The 22,988-nt window shown below is 45.0% G+C and overlaps 2 protein-coding genes across 2 annotated transcripts; both read right to left on the bottom strand.

Annotated features, from left to right (window-relative positions):
- Positions 1 to 3,307: 3,307 nt before the first annotated feature.
- LOC125812390 (uncharacterized) lies at positions 3,308 to 3,655 on the bottom strand. The gene has a single exon (XM_049491894.1). It carries the CDS (start codon positions 3,653 to 3,655, stop codon positions 3,308 to 3,310), a length of 348 nt encoding a protein of 115 aa, XP_049347851.1.
- A 14,641-nt stretch (positions 3,656 to 18,296) lies between these two features.
- LOC125812389 (uncharacterized) lies at positions 18,297 to 18,794 on the bottom strand. Its single transcript, XM_049491893.1, has one exon. The coding sequence runs from the start codon at positions 18,792 to 18,794 to the stop codon at positions 18,297 to 18,299; it is 498 nt and encodes a 165-aa protein (XP_049347850.1).
- Between the last annotated feature and the right edge of the window lie 4,194 nt (positions 18,795 to 22,988).

Here is a 22,988-nt window from a genome sequence, read left to right as displayed (position 1 = left end):
CCGCTGCCTGCTTCTTTCTTTGTGTTATCAATGCTCCATAAGTAGTGTAAATTCCCAGACCCAATTTGGGATATAAGAGCCCCGAGGTCTAGTGAATAGCTGGACCTTGTGTGACTTTATGCAGCACATTATCTCTGGGTACCTGTCAATTACCCCATCCGTGGAGAGACGCTTCTCCTAAATAATTGTCCTTAGCCCCTCAGTCTTTAATTTGTTCCTTGAGTTGGGAGGAGGACCCTGTACAGGAGGTGCTAGGACTATAGCCTGCTCTGGGGCTAGAGTATGAGAAATGGAGGCCTGAGGAGTCCTGATCCTAGATGGATCATTTATCCTCTTGGACTCTAGGTTTGGCCTCTTTCCCGTTACTAGCTTATCATCATCTCAAGCTACAATTTGAGGGTCTTGGTGCTTACCCTCACTCTAAGAAGTAGTGAGGTGGGTGGCACATATGCTGTCCCTATCGGAGCTGACCTCCGGTGACGCTGGTCCTTTCACTTTGACTTTTCCCTTCCCACCGGTCGTGGGAAGTTTGGTGGCCTTGACCTTGGATGCGACTGCATCCTCATTTAGTGTTACCCCCTTGGCCTTCGTTTGGGGTGACATGTTTGTACCTGCAACCTTTGGTCTAGCCATATCCGCAAAACATCAGGAAAATGTTAGAAACATTTCAATGAAAAGCACAGAAGAATAATTGCAGACAGACTCATCGAATAGGTCGGCAAGTCGTCAAATCACTTTGGCGAGCTAGATCTTGTCTGCCGAAAGGATTGGCTCAAAATTCTAAAAAGAATTTTTGCAAGTCGATGATCAGAAAACCTTTTGGTGGATCATCAACATCATTCGGTGAGCAAGGATTAGCCTGCTGAAAGTTACAGTACAATTTAAGCTACATGGGTGCAGACAAAGGGCAAACAAGAGGACTTTCGACGAGTCAACGAGTTCTTTCGGCGACGTTAATCTTCTCGCCAAAAGTTAAAGAGTCAAACTACAAGTATATGATGAAATTAAGGGTGAGAGGGGACCTTTGGCGAAGCATCGAGTGGTTGGGCGAGCTCGACCCAGCTCGCCTAATGACCTAACCTTAAATGCCGATAAACATAAGATTGAAATGCTAGTCGGCAATGTAGTCCTAATCCGAGCATAAATCAATGACTAAAATACTCTAAAATACAAAAAAATTTGAAACTAAAGTGCGGGTGTGATTTTGTGAAGTTCAAAAGTAAGGGAAAGTAAAAGAGTTGGAAGTTTAAACCTTTGGCCTTTTAAAAATCGTCCAGTTCTCACCCATTAGGGGACGTTGGTCGTGCTCGCTGACCCACTCAGCGACACGCCAAATGTTCACTTACGTCGTCAGGTTTTAGAGGACCTTCAGTTGAGGTGGGGCTCTAAACGGCGGTTAAGATCGCGATCACCGACCTGGTCGGCGACTTGCCAATAATTTCCTTGGCTCACCGAGTTTTATTGACTCCAATGTAAAGTTGTCTTGAGTCCAACGACGGTCTGGGTTGGGGTCGCCGACCTCTTCGGCTATCCATCGACTAGACATCTAGCTCGCCAACTTGCACTTTTCACACCCTTTGACATGCACATTCAACATACCATTATTGCAAACTTAATAAGAAAGAAAATAAAACTTGGGTTGCCTCCAAAGAAGCTCCTTAGTTAACATTTGTGGCACGACGCAAGTTCACCTTCAAGCCTCATTCTTGGGGATGACCATAGTGTCATTAGGCAACCCCTCTTGCTGTCTCGTGTATATATAGGACGAGATATGACCCATTTGGGTTTTCAACAACTCAATCGACACTGAATGGGAAGTGACGGTCTGGCTAAGGGTCGGCACATACTCTTTCATCTTTTTCAAGATCTTGTCTAACCACTCAACTTTGTTGAGGATACGAGAAAACATATCCTTAGACCAGCCACCTTTTAAATCCTTTGGCTTTTGGCGCTCGTGGGGAGGCACATATCTATCTTTCTCCCCATGCTTCAAATTGGGATTTCGGTCCCTCCATTCTCGGTCACGATCTTTCTAACCTTCATCCCTGCTCCAACATTGGGTACCACCCTGCCTTGGTTAGTTTGAACAATAACAACTGCCTTGGTTGGCTAGTAAATTCATCTCTTCATTGTACAAAGCTTCAAACTTTGCCTCTTCACGATTAGCACACCCGATACCCCTGCCATTGACACCTCAAGCAGCAGCCCCGATGACATTTTTGGACAAAATGTCAAGTTGTGTCATGATCTTGGCCATGTTCTTGTCCCTCTCTTGGTCTTTCTCCATTTGTTGTTAGTCAATTTAAACGTGAGAATGGCGACCTGGTCTTCATGGGTTTAGCAATCCCTGGTTATGACAGTCATGCCATCGAAGAGCTGAGCCGCTATCATATAAGGTTGCTACATCAAACCTCCAGGAGAACGTTGGTCGACAATACCCTTATGTACCGAATCAAGACTCCGGTAAAAAAACTGCAGCAACACGTTGTCAGACAAGCCCTTAGTTGAGCATTGACGCACCATCTTCTTGAATAGCAGCCAAGTTTCATGAATTGGTTCACCTTCTAGACGCTTGAAGCTCTGAATGCTCCCCCGAAGATTCATCACCTTCGAAGGAGCAAAAAATCGCACTTGATATAAAGTAACCAACTCCTTCCACGAAGTGATTGATTTACTTGGCAATTCAGTCAACCACTTGCATGTTTCTCCCATCAAAGAGAACCCAAACAACCCCAACCGGACCTACTCTTGGGAGATGTTCTTGAAGGAGAACGGTTCGTATACACCCACGAAATTTCTAATATGCTCATGGGAATCCTCATGAGCCAAACCCCTGAAAAGCTCCTTTAGTTGCAAGAGTTGCAACATAGTACTTGTGATGTGGAAAACCATATTGCCTTCGGCCGGAGGCAAGCGAATGACACCAATACCACCCAGAAGATGGGATTCATTAGCATTAGGCTCGTTGACATCGTGAAGTTTTCCAATGTAATATTGATGGCCATTGCTACCGTTCACTATCATACTTCCTATTTTCACACACAAACAAGCAAAGAAAAACTAAAATTAACTAAGTATCACTATGATTAGCAAGAGCAAAATACAAAACAAAAGTAAGACAAAGAGGGAGGTAAAGAAAGGATCATATCTACTCAGTCACTCCATCAGTCTAGACATTATAGCCCGGTGTATCAATATGGAGTTGGGTATCAGTTCTCGGAGTCACCTAAGATGGAATAGCAACTGCATTAGGATAAGCCAAGGGTGCATCCATCAAAGAAGCCTGCACAACTGCATCTACCATAGCTTACTCAGTCTCAGCAAGGCCCTCATATAAAGTTTCCTCAACCAGCTCAAACATCTCCTCATCAGTCTCCGCCTCAGACTCCAGATTAGTTGTCTCCTCAACTCTACCCCCATCTCCGGTGGTAGCCAGACTCTTATCTGGCATATCTGGGATCTCCACCATCCCAAAAATCTTGGACATGTCGGTGGACTTCAGCTGATCCACATCACTCCTCAACACAACAACGGTCTTCAGTGTCGTCACCTCCTCGGTGTCCCTTTGGCCACACTCACACACCGATATCTTTGTGGTATCAATGCTCCATAAGCAGTGTAGATTCCCAAACCCAATTTGGGATATAAGATCCATGAGGTCTAGTGAATAGTTGGACCTTGTGTGACTTTATGCAGCACATTATCTCTGGGTACCTGTCAATTACCCCATCCGTGGACAGACGCTTATCCTCAATAAATGTCCTTATCCCCTCAGTTTTTAATTTGGTCATTGACTTGGGAGGAGGACTCTATATAAGAGGTGCTAGGACTATAGCCTGGTCTGGGGCTAGAGTAGGAGAATTGGTGGCCTGAGGAGTCCTGATCCTAGATGGATCATTTATCCTTTTGGACTGTAGGTCTGCCCTCTTTCCCGCTACTGGCTATCATCATCTGAAGCTACAATTTGAGGATCTTGGTGCTCACCCTCACTCTAAGAAGTAGTGAGGTGGGTGGCACATATTCCGTCCCTATCGGAGCTGACCTCCGGTGACGCTGGTGCTTTAACTTTAACTTTTCACTTCCCACCAGTCGTGGGAAGTTTGGTGGCTTTGATCCTGGATACGGCTGCATCCTCATCTAGTGTTACCCCCTTGGCGTTCTTTCGGGGTGACATGTTTGTACCTGTAATCTTTGGTCTAGCCATGTCTGCAAAACATCAGGAAAAAGTTAGAAACATTTCAATGAAAAGTACAGAGTAATAATTGTGTCGTCAGGTTTTAGAGGACCTTCAGTTGAGGTGGGGCTCTAAACGGCGGTTCAGATCGCGATCACCGACTTGGTCGGCGACTTGCCAATAATTTCCTTGGCTCACCGAGTTTTATAGACTCCAATGTAAAGTTGTCTTGAGTCCAACGATGGTCTGGGTTGGGGTCGCTGACCTCTTCGGCTATCCATCGACTATACATCTAGCTTGCCAACTTGCACTTTTCACACACTTTCACATGCACATTAAACATACCATTATTGCAAACTTAATAAGAAAGAAAATAAAACTTGGGTTGCCTCCAAAGAAGCTCCTTAGTTAACATTTGTGGCACGACGCAAGTTCACCTTCAAGCCTCATTCTTGGGGATGACCATAGTGTCATTAGGCAACCCCTCTTGCTGTCTCGTGTATATATAGGACGAGATATGACCCATTTGGGTTTTCAACTACTCAATCGACACTGAATGGGAAGTGACGGTCTGGCTAAGGGTCGGCACATATTCTTTCATCTTTTTCAAGATCTTGTTTGACCACTCAACTTTGTTGAGGATACGAGAAAGCATATCCTTAGACCAGCCACCTTTTAAATCCTTTGGCTTTTGGCGCTCGTGGGGAGGCACATATCTATCTTTCTACCCATCCTTCAAATTGAGATTTCGGTCCCTCCATTCTCGGTCACGATCTTTCCAACCTTCATCCTTGCTCCAACCTTGGGTACCACCCTGCCTTGGTTAGTTTAAACGATAACAACTGTCTTGGTTGGCTAGGAAATTCACCTCTTCATTTAACAAAGCTTCAAACTTTGCCTTTTCACGATTAGCACACCCGATACCCATGACATTGACACCTCAAGCAGCAGCCCCGATGACATTTTTGGACAAAATGTCAAGTTGTGTCATGATCTTGGCCATATTCTTGTCCCTGTCTTGGTCTTTCTCCATTTGTTGTTGGTCAATTTAAACGTGAGAGGGGCGACCTGGTCTTCATGGGTTTACCACTCCCAGGTTATAACAGTCATGCCATCGAAGAGCTGAGCCGCTATCATATAAGGTTGCTATATCAAACCTCCAGGAGAACGTTGGTCGGCAATACCCTTATGTACCGAATCATGACTCTGGTAAAAAAACTGCAGCAACACGATGTCAGGCAAGCTCTTAGTTGAGCATTGACGCACCATCTTCTTGAATAGCAGCCAAGTTTCATGGATTGGTTCACCTTCTAGACGCTTGAAGCTATTAATGCTCTCCCGAAGAGTCATCACCTTCGAGGGAGGAAAAAATCGCACTTGATATAAAGTAACCATTTCCTTCCACAAAGTGATTGATTTACTTGGCAATTCAGTCAACCACTTGCATGCTTCTCCCATCAAAGAGAACCCAAACAACCCCAACCGGACCTACTCTTGGGAGATGTTCTTGAAGGAGAACGGTCCGTATACACCCACAAAATTTCTAATATGCTCATGGGAATCCTCATGAGCCAAACCACTGGAAAGCTCCTTTAGTTGCAAGAGTTGCAACAGAGTACTTGTGATTTGGAAAACCGTATTGCCTTCGGCCGGAGGCAAGCGAATGACACCAATACCACTTAGAAGATGGGAGTCATTAGCATTAGGCTCGTTGACATCGTGAAGTTTTCCAATGTAATATTGATGGCCATTGCTACCGTTCACTATCATACTTCCTATTTTCACACACAAACAAGCAAAGAAAAACTAAAATTAAGTAAGTATCATTATGATTAGCAAGAGCAAAATTCAAAACAAAAGTAAGACAAAGAGGGAGGTAAAAAAAAAGGATCATATCTACTCAGTCACTCCATCAGTCTAGACATTATAGCCCGGTGTATCAATATGGAGTTGGGTATGAGTTCTCGGAGTCACCTAAGAAGGAATAGCAGCTGCATTAGGATAAGCCAATGGTGCATCAACCAAAGAAGCATGCACAACTGCATCTACCATATCTTCCTCAGTCTTAGCAAGGCCCTCATACAAAGTTTCCCCAACCAGCTCAAGCATCTCCTCATCAGTCTCCACCTCAGACTACAGATTAGTTGTCTCCTCAACTCTACCCCTATCTCCGGTGGTAGCCAGACTCTTATCTGGCACATCTGGGATCTCCACCATCCCAAAAATCTTGGACATGTCGATGGACTTCAGGTGATCCACATAACTCCTCAACACAACAACAACGGTCTTCAGTGTCGTCACCTCCTCAGTGTCCCTATGGCCACGCTCACACACCGATATCTTTGTGGTATCAATGCTCCATAAGCAGTGTAGATTCCCAAACCCAATTTGGGATATAAAATCCACGAGGTCTAGTGAATAGTTGGACCTTGTGTGACTTTATGCAGCACATTATCTCTGGGTACCTGTCAATTACCCCATCCGTGGACAGACGCTTATCCTCAATAATTGTTTTTATCACCTCAGTCTTTAATTTGTTCATTGACTTGGGAGGAGGACCCTGTACAGGAGGTGCTAGGACTATAGCCTGGTCTGGGGCTAGAGTAGGAGAATTGGTAGCCTGAGGAGTCCTGATCCTAGATGGATCATTTATCCTTTTGGACTGTAGGTCTGCCCTCTTTCCCGCTAATAGCTTATCATCATCTGAAGCTACAATTTGAGGCTCTTGGTGCTCACCCTCACTCTAAGAAGTAGTGAGGTGGGTGGCTCATACACCGTCCCTATTAGAGCTGACCTCCCGGAGAACGTTGGTCAGAAACACCTTTATGCAACACGTTGTCAGGCAATCCATGAGTTCGGCATTGACGCACCAACTTCTTGAATCGCAGCTAAGTTTCATGGATTGGTTCACCTTCTAGACTCTTGAAGCTCTAAATGCTATCCCGAAGAGTCATCATCTTTGAGGGAGGAAAAAATCGCACTTGAAATGAAGTAACCAACTCCTTCCACGAAGTGATTGATTTACGTGGCAATTCAGCCAGCCACTTCCATGCTTCTCCCATCAAAGAGAACCGGAACAACCTCAACCGGACCTACTCTTAGGAGATGTTCTTGAAGGAGAACGGTCCGCATACACCTACGAAATTGCTAATATGCTCATGGGAATCCTCATGAGCCAAACCAATGAAAAGACCCTTTAGTTGCAAGAGTTGCATCATAGTACTTGTGATGTGGAACATCGTATTGCATTCGGCCGGAGGCAACCGAAAGACACCAATACCACCCAGAAGATGGAAGTCATTAGCATTAGGCTTGTTGACATCGTTAAGGTTTCCAATGTCATCTTGATAGCCATTGGCTGCCATTGGTACCGTTCACTATCATACTTCCTATTTCCACACACAAACAAGCAAAGCAAAACTAAAATCTAGTAAGTATCACTATTATTAGCAAGAGAAAAATTCAAAACAAAAGTAAGACAGAGAGAGAGGTAAAGAAGGGATCATATTTACTCAGTCACTCCATCTGTCTAGACATCAGAGCCCGGTGGATCAATATGGCCTTGGGTATCAGTTCCCGGAGTCACCTAACAAGAAATAGCAGCTGCACTAGGATCAGCCAAGGGTGTATCCACCAAAGAAGCCTGCACAACTGCATCTACCATAGCCTCATCAGTCTCAGTAAGGACCTCATACAAAGTTTCCTCAACCACCTCAAGCATCTCCTCATCAGTCCAGTTCTGAGGAGTCCTGATCCTAGATGAATCATTTATCCTCTTGGACTGTAGGTCTGCCCTCTTTCCCGCTAATAGCTTATCATCATCTGAAGCTACAATTTGAGGCTCTTGGTGCTCACCCTCACTCTAAGAAGTAGTGAGGTGGGTGGCACATACACCGTCCCTATCAGAGCTGACCTAAGGTGACGCTGGTGCTTTCACTTTGTCTTTTCCCTTCCCACCAGTCATGGGAAGTGTGGTGGCCTTGACCCTGGATGTGGCTGCATCCTCATTTAATGTTACCCCCTTGGCCTTCTTTCGGGGTGCCATGTTTCTACCTGTAATCTTTGGTCTAGCCATGTCTGCAAAACATCAGGAACAAGTTAGAAACATTTCAATGAAAAGCACAGAATAATAATTGCAGACAGACTCATCGAACAGGTCGACAAGTCGTCAAATCACTTTGGCGAGCTAGATCGGGCTCGCCGAAAGGATTGGCTCAAAATTCTCAAAAGAATTTTGGCAAGTCCACGATGGGAAAACCTTTTGGCGGATCATCGACATCATTCGGTGAGCAAGAATTAGCCCGTTGAAAGTTACAGTACAATTTAAGCTACACGGATGCAGACAAAGGGCAAACAAGAGGACTTTCAGTGAGTCAACGAGTTCTTTCGGAGACCGCAATCTTCATGCCAAAAGTTAACGAGTCAAACTACAAGTATAGCATGAAATTAAGGGTGTGAGGGGACCTTCGGCGAAGCATCGAGTGGTTCGGCGAGGTTGACCCAACTCGCCGAACGACCCAACGTCCCTACTTTCAGCCCAACATCTCGAATTCAACCCCGCAACTCCCAAAAACAAAATCAAAGCATTCACTACTCAAATTAAACTAAGATCCATAACACCCATTACACCGAGATACTTAAGACTTCTCCTGGTTATGCCAAATTTGGTCATTTGATGACTTTTACCCTTAAAAATGACATCACCCACTCTATCATTGGGAAAATTATGTCATTTGGCACAAATATGGGTTACTTAGACTTCACCCGACTAAACTCAACAACATTCAAGCACAAACACACAAGATTTAATTTATTTTAAGGCACAAAATTATGGGAATTCAACATTAAAGGAAATACGGGCAAGGTATTCGAATTAAAACAAGCACACAAACATACTAACACTATCAGAGAGGCCCAACACACGACAACAAGATAAGATCATTTGCATATGAGTACAAAATGACAAAACTAAACTTGGGGTTCGGAAAACCAACCTTAAATACCGATAAAGATAAGATTGAAATGCGAGGCGGCAATGTAGTCCCAATCCGAGCATAAATCAATGACTAAAATACTCTAAAATAGAAAAAATATTGAAACTAAAGTGCGGGTGTGAGTTTGCGAAGATTGAAAATAAGGGAAAGTGAAAGAGTTGGAAGTTTAAATCTTTGGCCTTTTAAAAATCGTCCAGTTCTCCCCCATTCGGCGACGTTAGTCGTGCTCGCCGACCCACTCAGCGACACGCCAAATGTTCACTTACGTCGCCAGGATTTAGAGGACCTTCAGTTGAGGTGGGGGTCTAAACGGCGATTTTGATTGCGATCACCGACCAGGTTGGCGACTTGCCAAAAATTTCCTTGGCTCACCGAGTTTTATACATTCCAATGTAAAATTGTCTTTAGTCCAACGGCGGTTTGGGTTGGGGTCGCCGACCTCTTCGGCGATCCATTGACTAGACCTCTATCTCGCCAACTTGCACTTTTCACACACTTTCCACACTTTGACATGCACATTCAACACACCATTATTGGAAACTTAAAAAAGAAAGAAAATAAAACTTGGGTTGCCTCCCAAGCATCGCCTTAGTTAACATTCGTGGCACGACGCAAGTTCACCTTCAAGCCTCATTCTTGGGGTTGACCATAGTGTCATTAGGCAACCCCTCTTGTTGTCTCGTGTATAGATGAGACGAGATATGAACCATTTGGGTCTCCAACTACTCAATCGACATTGAATGGAAAGTGACGGTAAGGCTAAGGGTCAGCACATCTTCTTTCATCCCTTTCAAGATATTGTCTTACCCTTCAACTTTGTTGAGGATATGAGAAAGCATATCCTCAGACCAGCCACCTTTTAAATCCTATGGCTCTTGGCACTCGTGGGAAGGCACATATCTATCTTTCTCCCGATCCTTCAAATTGGGATTTCGGTCCCTCCATTCTCGGTAACGACCTTTCCAACCTTCATCCCTGCTCCAACCTTTGTTGCCACACTGCCTGGGTTAGTTTGAACGATAACAACTACCTTGGTTTGCTAGGAAATTCACCTCTTCATTTTACAATGCTTCAAACTTTGCCTCCTCACGATTACCACACCCGATACCCACGACATTGACACCTCAAGCAGCAGCCCCCATGACATTTTTCGACAAAATGTCAAGTTGTGTCATGATCTTGGCCATGTTCTTGTCCCTTTCTTGGTCTTTCTCCATTTGTTGTTGGTCAATTTAAACGCGAGAGGGGCAACCTGGTCTTCATGGGTATACCACGCCCTATTTATGGCAGTCATGCCATCAGAGAGCTGAGCTGCAATCATATAAGGTTCGTACATCAAACCTCCTAGAGAACGTTGGTTAGCAACACATTTATGCAACACGTTGTCAGGCAATCCATGAGTTGGGCATTGACGCACCAACTTCTTGAATCGCAGCCAAGTTTCATGGATTGGTTCACCTTCTAGACGCTTGAAGCTCTGAATGCTATCCCGAAGAGTCATCATCTTCGAGGGAGGAAAAAATTGCACTTGAAATGAAGTAACCAACTCCTTCCACAAAGTGATTGATTTACGTGGCAATTCAGCCAGCCACTTGCATGCTTCTCCCATCAAACAGAACCGGAACAACCTCAACCGGACCTACTCTTCGGAGATGTTCTTGAAGGAGAACGGTCCGCATACACCCACGAAATTGCTAATATGCTCATGGGAATACTCATGAGCCAAACCAATGAAAAGACCCTTTAGTTGCAAGAATTGCATCATAGTACTTGTGATGTGGAACACCGTATTGCCTTCGGCCGGAGGCAACCGAATGACACCAATACCACCCAGAAGATGGAAGTCATTAGCATTAGGCTCATTGACATCGTTAAGGTTTCCAATGTCATCTTGATGGCCATTGGCTACCATTGCTACCGTTCACTATCATACTTCCTATTTCCACACATAAACAAGCAAAGCAAAACTAAAATTAAGTAAGTATCACTATGATTTGCAAGAGCAAAATTCAAAACAAAAGTAAGACAGAGAGGGAGGTAAAGAAGGGATCATATTTACTCAGTCACTCCATCTGTCTAGACATCATAGCCCGGTGCATCAATATGGCCTTGGGTATCAGTTCCCGGAGTCACCTAAGAAGGAATAACAGCTTCACTATGATCATTCAAGGGTGTATCCACCAAAGAAGCCTGCACAACTGCATCTACCATAGCTTCCTCAGTCTCAGTAAGGCCCTCATACAAAGTTTCCTCAACCAACTAAAGCATCTGCTCATTAGTCTGCGCCTCAGACTCCAGATTAGTTGTCTCCCCAACTTTACCCTTATCTCCGGTGGTAGCCAGACGCTTATCTGGCACATCTGCGATCTCCACCATCCCAAAAATCTTGGACATGTCGGTGGACTTCAGCTGATCCATATCACTCCTCAACACAACAATAACGACCTTCAGTGCCGTTACCTCCTCGGTGTACCTTTGGCCACGCTCACACACAGATATTGTTGCCGCAAGGGCATCAATGGCAGCACTCAATGTTGTCACATCATCAGCTACGGCAGTCTGCATCATGCCTAGAATGGAGTTCTCAATTCTGGAAGACCGATGAGCAGCAGAATGGGCTAGCTTGCCCATCCGTAGTATAGATGCCTGAGTAACCGGACTTTTAGAAACAACATCAGCATGTCTAGGAGGCAGTGTAGCAGTAGAAGAATCTGGAGTATCAGAATAAACAACATTAAAGGGTACCTGAAGACCGAGGGGCCAGAGTAGGTAAAATTACCTCTGCAGGTAGTGAGTATGTGTCCACAACCAGGGAAGAGTCCACCAGGGCTGCTTCCCCACCTGATCCTTTATATACTCCGCCTCAATCCTCCAAATATCGGTAGAGGATGTGGGAATCACTTCTATATCCTTCTTTTCATTTCTAGGAACCTGAGAGAGTCTGCATAGCTTGATGATCAACAACGGGAAGGGAAGTGAGGTATGACACTTGTTCGACCTCTTGACTATCTCCTACTTAACGATCATCCCCAAAATAATTTGCATCCATGAAATGATCGTGCCAAGACAAACAACCATTGAGTGGCGAAGAACGAAGTTATTCAAGGATGGCATAACAGTACTGCTAATAAATCCAAACCAGTATCTAGCAACTAAATGTAAGTCCCTCTTCTCTATCAGGACCCCTTCCTCTAACCACCTTGGAGTGCCATCACTTATGAGAGGGGCGACCTAGCTTTTTATTCCCTCAAAGTACTTAGTTTTCATCCTATACTGGTGAGCGTCATCAAAGTTGTTAGTGCACTCTAGAACCTCATTAATAGTAGTAATGTCATACAACAGTTTCTTGCCCCGGACAACTTCATGATCACCTAGTTGGAATACCGCTACCTTCTTCTTTCTTTGTGGTATCATTGCTCCATAAGCAGTGTAGATTCCGAGACCCAATTTGGGATATAAGATCCACGAAGTCTAGTGAATAGTTGGACCTTGTGTGACTTTATGCATCACATTATCTCTGGGTACCTGTCAAATACCCCGTCCGTGGATAGACGCTTCTCCTAAATAATTGTCCTTGGCCCTTCAGTCTTTAATTTGTTCATTTACTTAGGAGGAGGACCTTGTACAGGAGGTGCAAGGACTATAGCCTGTTCTGGGGCTAGAGTATGAGAAATGGTTGCCTGAGGAGTCCTGATCCTAGATGGATCATTTATCCTCTAGGACTGTAGGTCTGCCCTCTTTCCCGCTAATAGCTTATCATCATCTGAAGCTACAATTTGAGGCTCTTGGTGCTCACCCTCACTCTAAGAAGTAGTGAGGTGGGTGGCACATACACCGTCCCTATCAGAGCTGACCTCCGGTGGCGCTGGTGCTTTCACTTTGACTTTTCCCTTCCCACCAGGGATGGGAAGTGTGGTGGCCTTGACCCTGGATGCGGCTGCCTCCTCATTTAGTGTTACCCCCTTAGCCTTCTTTCGGGGTGACATGTTTCTACCTCCACCCTTTGGTCTAGCCATGTCTGCAAACCATCAGGAAAAAGTTAGAAATATTTCAATGAACAACACAGAAGAATAATTGCAGACAGACTCATCGAACAGGTCGGCAAGCCGTCAAATCACTTTGGCGAGCTAGATCTTGTCTGCCGAAAGGATTGGCTCAAAATTCTAACAAGAATTTTTGCAAGTCGATGATGGGAAAACCTTTTGACGGATCATCAACATCATTCGGTGAGCAAGGATTAGACTGCTGAAAGTTACAGTACAATTTAAGCTACATGGGTGCAGACAAAGGGCAAACAAGAGGACTTTCGACGAGTCAACGAGTTCTTTTGGCAACGTCAATCTTCTCGCCAAAAGTTAAAGAGTCAAACTACAAGTATATCATGAAATTAAGGATGAGAGGGGACCTTTGGCGAAGCATCGAGTGGTTCAGCGAGCTCGACCCAGCTCGCCAAATGACCCAACCTTAAATGCCGATAAAGAAAAGATTGAAATGCTAGTCGGCAATGTAGTCCTAATCCGAGCATAAATCAATGACTAAAATACTCTAAAATACAAAAAAAATATTGAAACTAAAGTGTGGGTGTGAGTTTGTGAAGTTCAAAAGTAAGGGAAAGTGAAAAAGTTGGAAGTTTAAACCTTTGGCCTTTTAAAAATCGTCCAGTTCTCACCCATTAGGGGACGTTCATCGTGCTCGCTGACCCACTCAGCGACACGCCAAATGTTCACTTACGTCGTCAGGTTTTTGAGGACCTTAAGTTGAGGTGGGGGTATAAACGGCGGTTAAGATCGCGATCACCGACCTGGTCGGTGACATGCCATAATTTCCTTGGCTCACCGAGTTTTATAGACTCCAATGTAAAATTGTCTTTAGTCCAACGACGGTCTGGGTTGTGGTCGCCGACCTCTTCGGCGATCCATCGACTAGACATCTAGCTCGCCAACTTGCACTTTTCACACACTTTGACATACACATTCAACTTACCATTATTGCAAACTTAAAAAGAAAGAAAATAAAACTTGGGTTGCCTCCAAAGAAGCTCCTTAGTTAACATTTGTGGCACGACGCAAGTTCACCTTCAAACCTCATTCTTGGGGATAACCATAGTGTCATTAGGCAACCCCTCTTGCTGTCTCGTGTATATATAGGACGAGATATGACCCATTTGGGTTTTCAACTACTCCATCTACACTGAATGGGAAGTGATGGTCTGGCTAAGGGTCGGCACACATTGTTTCATCTCTTTCAAGATCTTGTCTGACCACTCAACTTTGTTGAGGATACGAGAAAACATATCCTTAGACCAACCACCTTTTAAATCCTTTGGCTTTTGGCGCTCGTGGGGAGGCACATATCAATCTTTCTCCCCATCCTTCAAATTGGGGTTTCGGTCCCGCCATTCTCGGTCACGATCTTTCCAACCTTCATCCCTGCTCCAACCTTGGGTACCACGCTGCCTTGGTTAGTTTGAACGATAACAACTGCCTTGGTTGGCTAGGAAATTCACCTCTTCATTGCACAAAGCTTCCAATTTTGCCTCTTCATGATTAGCACACCCGATACCCACGACATTGACAGCTCAAGCAACGTCCCCGATTACATTTTTGGACAAAATGTCAAGTTGTGTCATGATCTTGGCCATGTTCTTGTCCCTCTCTTGGTCTTTCTACATTTGTTGTTGATCAATTTAAACGCGAGAGGGACGACCTCGTCTTCATGGGTATACCACGCCCTGTTTATGGCAGTCATGCCATCCAAGAGCTGAGCCGCTATCAAATAAGGTTCCAACATCAAACCTCCTGAAGAACGTTGGTCAGCAACACCTTTATGCTACACGTTGTCAGGCTATCCCGAAGAGTTATCATCTTCGAGGGAGGAAAAAATCGCACTTGAAATGAAGTAACCAACTCATTCCATGAAGTGATTGATTTATGTGGCAATTCAGCCAGCCACTTGCATATTTCTCCCATCAAAGAGAACCGGAATAACCTCAACCGGACCTACTCTTGGGAGATGTTCTTGAAGGAGAACGGTCCGCATACACCCACGTAATTTCTAATATGCTCATGGGAATCCTCAAGAGCCAAACCAATGAAAAGAACCTATAGTTGCAAGAGTTGCAACATAGTACTTGTGATGTGGAACACTGTATTACCTTCGGCCAGAGGCAAGCGAATGACACCTATACCACCAAGAAGATGGAAGTCATTAGCATTAGGCTCGTTGACATCGTTAAGGTTTCCAATGTCATCTTGATGGCCATGGGCTGCCATTGCTACCGCTCACTATCATACTTCCTATTTTCACACACAAACAAGCAAAGCAAAACTAAAATTAAGTGAGTATCACTATGATAGCAAGAGAAAAATTCAAAACATAAAGTAAGACAGAGAAGGAAGTAAAGAAGGGATCATATTTACTCCGTCACTCCATCTGTCTAGACATCAGTGCCCGGTGCATCAATATGGCCTTGGGTATCATTTCCCGGAGTCACCTAAGAAGGAATAGCAGCTGCACTAGGATCAGGCAAGGCTGTATCCACCAAAGAAGCCTGCACAACTGCATCGACCATATCCTCCTCAGTCTCGGTAAGGCCCTCATACAAAGTTTCCTCAACCACCTCAAGCATCTCCTCATCAGTCTCTGCCTCAGACTCCAGATTAGTTGTCTCCTCAACTCTACCCTTATCTCCGGTGGTAGCCAGACTCTAATCTGGCACATCTGGGATCTCCACCATCCCAAAAATCTTGGACATGTCGGTGGACTTCAGCTGATCCACATGACTCCTCAACACAACAATAACGGCCTTCAGTGCCGTCACCTACTTGATGTACCTTTGGGCACCCTCACATACCGATATCGTTGCCGCATGGGCATCAATGGCAGCGCCCAATGTTGTCACAGCATCAGCTAGGGCAGTCTGCATCATGCCTAGAATGGAGTTCTCGATTCTGGAAGCTCGATGAGCAGAATGGGTAAGCTTGCCCATCCGTAGTATCGAAGCCTGAGTGACCGGAGTTCGAGAAACAACATCAGTATGTCTAGGAGGCAGTGCAACAGCAGAAGAATCTGGAGTATCAGAAGGAGCAACAGTAAAGGGTACCTGAAGGCCTAGGGGCCAGAGTAGGCAAAATTGCCTCTGCAGGTAGTGAGTTTGTGTCGACAACCAGGGAAGAGTCCACCAGGGCTGCTTCTCCGCGTGATCCTTTATATACTCCGCCTCAATTCTCCGAATATCGGTAGAGGATGTGGGAATCACTTCCACATCCTTCTTTTCATTTCTAGGAACCTGAGCCAATCTGCATAACTCCGTGATCAACACCGGGATGGGAAGTGAGGTATGGCGCTTCTTGGACCTCTTGACCATCTCCTACTTAACGATTATCCCCAAATTAATTTGCTCCCTTGCAATGATCGTGGCAAGACCAGGTACCATTGAGTGGCGAAGGACGAACTTATTCAAGGGTGGCATAACAGTACTGCTAATAAATCTAAACCAGTATCTAGCAACTACATGTAAGTCCCTCTACTCTATCAGGACCCATTCCTCTAACCACCTTGGAGTACCATCACCTATGAGAGGGGCGACCTAACTTTTTATTCCCTCAAAGTACTTAGTCTTCATCCTATACTAGTGAGCGACATCAATGTTATTAGTGCACTCCAGAACCTCATTAAAAGTAGTAATGTCATACAACACTTTCTTGCCCCGGACAACTACATGATCACCCAGTTGGAATACCGCTACCTGCTTCCTTCTTTGTGGTATCAATGCTTCATAAGCAGTGTAGATTCCCATACCCAATTTGGGATATAAGATCCACGAGGTCTAGTGAATAGTTGGACCTTGTGCGACTTTATGCAGCACATTATCTCTGGGTACCTGTCAATTGCCCCATCCGTGGATAGACGTTTCTCCTCAATAATTGTCCTTAGCCCTTCAGTCTTTCATTTGTTCATTGACTTGGGAGGAGGACCTTGTACATGAGGTGCTAGGACTATAGCCTGCTCTGGGGCTAGAGTAGGAGAAATGGTGGCCTGAGGAGTCATGGGAAGTGTGGTGGCCTTGACCCTAGATGCGGCTGCATCCTCATTTTGTGTTACCCACTAAGCCTTCTTTCGGGGTGACATTTTTCTACCTGCAACCTTTGGTCTAGCCATGTATACAAACCATCAGGATAATTGCAGACAGACTCATCGAACAGGTCGGCAAGTCATCAAATCACTTTGGCGAACTAGATCGGGCTCGCCGAAAGAATTGGCTCAAAATTCTCAAAATAATTTTTGCAAGTCGACGATGGGAAAACCTTTTGGCGGATCATCGACATCATTCGGTGAGCAAGGATTAGCGTACTGAAAGTTACAGTACAATTTAATCTACATGGGTGGAGGCAAAGGGCAAACAAGAGGACTTTCGGCGAGTCAACGAGTTCTTTCGGCGCGTCAATCTTCTACCCAAGATTAAAGAGTCAAACTACAAGTATAGCATGAAATTAAGGGTGAGAGGGGACCTTCGGCGAAGCATTGAGTGGTTCAGCGAGCTCGACCCAGCTCGCCAAACGACCCAACGTGCCAACTTTCAGTCCAACATCTCGAATTCAACCCCGCAACCCCCAAAAACAAAATCAAACGGACCTACTCTTTAGAGATGTTCTTGAAGAAGAACGGTCCGTATACACCCACGAAATTTCTAATATGGTCATTCGAATCCTCATGAGCCAAACCACTGAAAAGCCCTTTTAGTTGCAAGAGTTGCAACATAGTACTTGTGATGTAGAAAACCTTATTTCCTTCGGCCGGAGGAAAGTGAATGATACCAATACCACCCAGAAGATGGGAGTCATTAGCATTAGGCTCGTTGACATCGTTAAGGTTTCCAATGTCATCTTGATGGCCATTGGCTGCCATTGCTACCGTTCACTATCATACTTCCTATTTTCACACACAAACAAGCAAAGAAAAACTATAATTAAGTAAGTATCACTATGATTAGCAAGAGGAAAATTCAAAACAAAACTAAGACAGAAAGGGAGGTAAAGAAGGGATCATATCTACTCAGTCACTCCATCTGTCTAGACATCAGAGCCCGGTGCATAAATATGGACTTGGGTATTAGTTCCCGGAGTCACCTAAGATGGAATAGCAACTGCACTAGGATCTGCCAAGGGTGTATCCAACAAATAAGCTTGCACAACTTCATCTACCATAGCCTCCTCAGTCTCAGTAAGGCCCTCATACAAAGTTTCCTCAACCACCTCAATTATCTCCTCATCAGTCTCCGCCTCAAACTCCATATTAGTTGTCTCCTCAACTCTACACTTATCTCCGGTGGTAGCTAGATGCTTATCTGGCACATCTGGGATCTCCACCATCCCAAAAATCTTTGGCATGTCGGTGGACGTCAGCTGATCCACATCACTTCTCAAAACAACAATAACGGCCTTCAAAGTTGTCACCTCTTCGGTGTCCCTTTGGCCACGCTCACACACCGATATCGTTGCCACAAGGGCATCAATGGCAGCGCTCAATGTTGTCACAGCATCAGCTCGGGCAGTCAAGATCATGCCCAGAATGGAGTTCTCGAGTCTGGAAGCCCGATGATCAGCATAATGGACAAGCTTGCCCATTCTCTATATAGAAGCCTGAGTGACCGGAGTTCGAGAAACAACAACAGCATGTCTAGGAGGTAGTGTAGCAGCAGAAGAACCTGAAGTATCAGAAGGAGCAACAGTAGAGGTACCTGAAGGCTGAGGGGCCAGAGTAGGAAAAACTGCCTCTGCATGTAGTGGGTATGTGTCCACAACCAGGGAAGAGTCCACCGGGCCTGCTTCTCCACCTGATCCTTTAGATTCTCCGCCTCGATCCTCCTAATATCGGTAGAGCATGTGGGAATCACTTCCACATCCTTCTTTTCATCTCTAGGAACCCGAGCCAGTTTGTATTGCTCAGTGATTAACACCAGGAAGGGAAGTGAGGTATGGCGCTTCTTGGACCTCATGACCATCTCCTACTTAACGATCATCCCAAATTATTTGGCTCCCTTGCAATGATCGTTCCAAGACAAGCTACCTTTGAGTGGCGAAGGACGAACTTATTCAAGGATGGCATAACAGTACTCCTAATAAATCCAAACCAGTATCTAGCAACTACATGTAAGTCCCTCTTCTCTATCAGGACCCCTTCCTCTAACCACCTTGGAGTGCCATCACCTATGAGAAGGGCGACATAACTTTTTATTCCCTCAAAGGACTTAGTCTTCATCCTATACTGGAGAGCGTCATCAATGTTGTTAGTGCACTCCAGAACCTCATTAATAGTAGTAATGTCATAGAACACTTTCTTGCCCCGGACAATTACATGATCACCCAGTTGGAATACTGCTGCCTGCTTCTTTCTTTGTGGTATCAATGCTCCATAAGCAATGTAGATTCCCATACCTAATTTGGGATATAAGATCCTCGAGGTCTAGTGAATAGCTAGACCTTGTGTGACTTTATGCAGCACATTATCTCTGGGTACCTGTCAATTATCCTATCTGTGGACAAATGCTTCTCCTCAATAATTGACCTTAGCCCCTCAGTCTTTAATTTGTTCATTGACTTGGGAGGAGGACCCTGTACAGGAGGTGCTAGGACTATAGGCTGCTCTGGGTATACCACGCCCTGTTTATGGCAGTCATGCCATCCAAGAGCTGAGTCGCTATCATATAAGGTTGCTACATCAAAACTCCCGGAGAACGTTGGTCAGCAATACCCTTATGTACCGAATAAAGACTCCGGAAAAAAAACTGCAGCAACATGCTGTCAGGCAAGCCATGAGTTGGGCATTGACGCACCAACTTCTTCAATCGCAGCCAAGTTTCATGGATTGGTTCACCTTCTAGACGCTTGAAGCTCTGAATGCTATCCCGAAGAGTCATCATCTTCGAGGGAGGAAAAAATCGCACTTGAAATGAAGTAACCAACTCCTTCTATGAAGTGATTGATTTACGTGGCAATTTAGCCACCCACTTGTATGCTTATCCCATCAAAGAGAACCGGAACAACCTCAACCGGACCTACTCTTGGGAGATGTTCTTGAAAAAGAACGGTCTACATACACCCACAAAATTTCTATTATGCTCATGTGAATCCTCATGAGCCAAACCACTGAAAAGCCCCTTTAGATGCAAGAGTTGTAACATAGTACTTGTGATGTGGAACATTGTATTGCCTTCGGCCGGAGGCAAGCGAATGACACCAATACCACCCAGAAGATGGGAGTCTTTATCATTAGGCTCGTTGACATCGTTAAGGATTCCAATGTCATCTTGATGGCCATTGCTACCGTTTACTATCCTATTTTCACACAAAAACAAGCAAAGCAAAATAAAATTAAGCAAGTTTCACTATGATTAGCAAGAGCAAAATTAAAAACAAAAGTAATACAAAGAGGGAGGTAAAGAAGGGATCATATCTACATAGTCACTCCATCTGTCTAGACATAAGAGCCCGGTGTATCAATATGGACTTGGGTATCAGTTCTCAGAGTCACCTAAGAAGGAATAGCAGCTGTATTAGGATCAACCAAGGGTGTATCCACCAAAGAAGCCTGCACAACTGCATCTACCATAGCTTCCTCAGTCTCTGTAAGGCCATCATACAAAGTTTCCTCAACCAACTGAAGCATCTCATCATCAGTCTCTGCCTCAGACTCCAAATTAGTTGTCTCCTCAACTCTAACCTTATCTCCGATGGTAGCCAGACGCTTATCTGACACATCTGGGATCTCTACCATCCCAAAAAAAATCTTTGGCATGTCGGTGGACTTCAGCTGATCCACATCACTTCTCAACACAACAATAACGGCCTTCAAAGTCGTCACCTCTTCAGTGTCCCTTTGGCCACGCTCACACACCGATATTGTTGCCACAAGGGCATCAATGGCAGCGCTCAATGTTGTCACAGCATCAGCTAGGGTAATCTGGATCATGCCCAGAATGGAGTTCTCGAGTCTGGAAGCCCGATTATCCGCAGAATGGGCAAGTTTGCCCATCCGTAATATAGAAGCTTGAGTGACCGAAGTTCGAAAAACAACAACAGCATGTCTAGGAGGCAGTGCAGCAACAGAAGAACTTGGATTATCAGAAGGAGCAACAGTAAAGGTACCTGAAGGCCGAGGGGCCAGAGTAGGTAAAGCTGCCTCTGCAGGTAGGAAGTATGTGTCCACAACCAGGGAAGAGTCCACCGGGGATTCTTCTCCTTCTTCTCTGCCTGATCCTTTAGATACTCTGCCTTAATCGTCCGAATATTGGTAGAGGATGTGGGAATTACTTCGACATCCTTCTTTTCATCTCCAGGAACCCGAGCCAGTCTGCACAGCTCGGTGATAAACACAGGGAAGGTAAGTGTGGTATGGCTCTTCTTGGACCTCATGACCATCTCCTACTTAACGATCTTCCCCAAATTAATTTGCTCCCTTGCAATGATTGTGCCAAGACAAGCTACCTTTGAGTGGTGAAGGACGAATTTATTCTCGGATGGCATAACAGTACTGCTAATAAAGCCAAACCAGTATCTAGCAACTACATGTAAGTCCCTATTCTCTATCAGGACGCCTTCATCTAACCACCTTAGAGCGCCATCACATATGAGACGGGCGACCTAGCTTTTTATTCCCTCAAAGGACTTAGTCTTCATCCTATACTGGTGAGCGTCATCAATGTTGTTAGTGCACTCCAGAACCTCATTAATCGTAGTAATGTCATACAACACTTTCTTGCCCCGGACAACTACATGATCACCCAGTTGGAATACCGCTGCCTTCTTCTTTCTTTGTGGTATCAATGCTCCATAGGAAGTGTAGATTCCCATACTCAATTTGGGATATAAGATCCTCGAGGTCTAGTGAATAGCTGGACCCTGTGTGACTTTATACAACACATTATCTCTGGGTACCCGTCAATTACCCCATCTGTGGATAGATGCTTCTCCTCAATAATTGTCCTTACCCCCCTAAGTCTTTAATTTGTTCATTGACTTGGGAGGAGGACCCTGTACAGGTGCTGCTAGGACAATAGCCTGCTCTGGGGCTAGAGTAGGAGAAATGGTGGCTTGAGGAGTCCTGATCCTAGATGGATCATTTATCCTCTTGGACTGTAGGTCTTCCCTCTTTCCCACTACTAGTTTATCATCATCTGAAGCTACAATTTAAGGCTCTTGGTGCTCACACTCACTCTAAGAAGTAGTGAGGTGGGTGGCACATATGCCGTCCCTATTGAAGCTGACCTCTGATGACGCTGGTGCTTTCACTTTGAGGTGGTGTTCTAAACGACGGTTTAGATCGCGATCATCGACCTGGTCGGCGACTTCCCAATAATTTTCTTTGATCGCCGAGTTTTATAGACTCCAATGTAGAATTGTCTTGAGTCCAACGGCGGTCTGGGTTGGGGTTGCCGACCTCTTCGGCGATCCACCGACTATACCTCTTGCTTGCCAACTTGCACTTTTCACACACTTTCCACACTTTGACATGCACATTCAACACACCATTATTGCAAACTTAAAAAGAAAGAAAATAAAACTTGGGTTGCCTCCCAAGCAGCGCCTTAGTTAACGTCGTGGCACGACGCAAGTTCACTTTCAAGCTACATTCTTAAGGTTGACCATAGTGTCATTAGGCAACCGCTCTTGCTATCTCATGTATAGATGAGACGAGATATGACCCATTTGGGTCTTCAACAACTCAATCGACACTGAATGGGAAGTGACGGTCTGGCTAAGGGTCGGCACGTCTTCTTTCATCTCTTTCAAGATCTTATCTGACCCCTCAATTTTGTTGAG

Source organism: Solanum verrucosum, unplaced genomic scaffold (assembly GCF_900185275.1).
Source record: "Solanum verrucosum unplaced genomic scaffold, falcon-dt-bn FXZP01000209.1, whole genome shotgun sequence".
Classification (NCBI taxonomy): Eukaryota; Viridiplantae; Streptophyta; class Magnoliopsida; order Solanales; family Solanaceae; genus Solanum; species Solanum verrucosum.
The sequence above is the reverse complement of the archived record's forward strand: the minus strand, read 5'-3'. Positions and strand labels throughout refer to the sequence as shown.

Excerpts from the sequence above, each read along its gene's own strand:
- LOC125812390 (XM_049491894.1), bottom strand. The coding sequence starts at position 3,655 with ATGGATCTTATATCCCAAATTGGGTTTGGGAATCTACACTGCTTATGG.
- LOC125812389 (XM_049491893.1), bottom strand. The coding sequence starts at position 18,794 with ATGGGCAAGCTTGTCCATTATGCTGATCATCGGGCTTCCAGACTCGAG.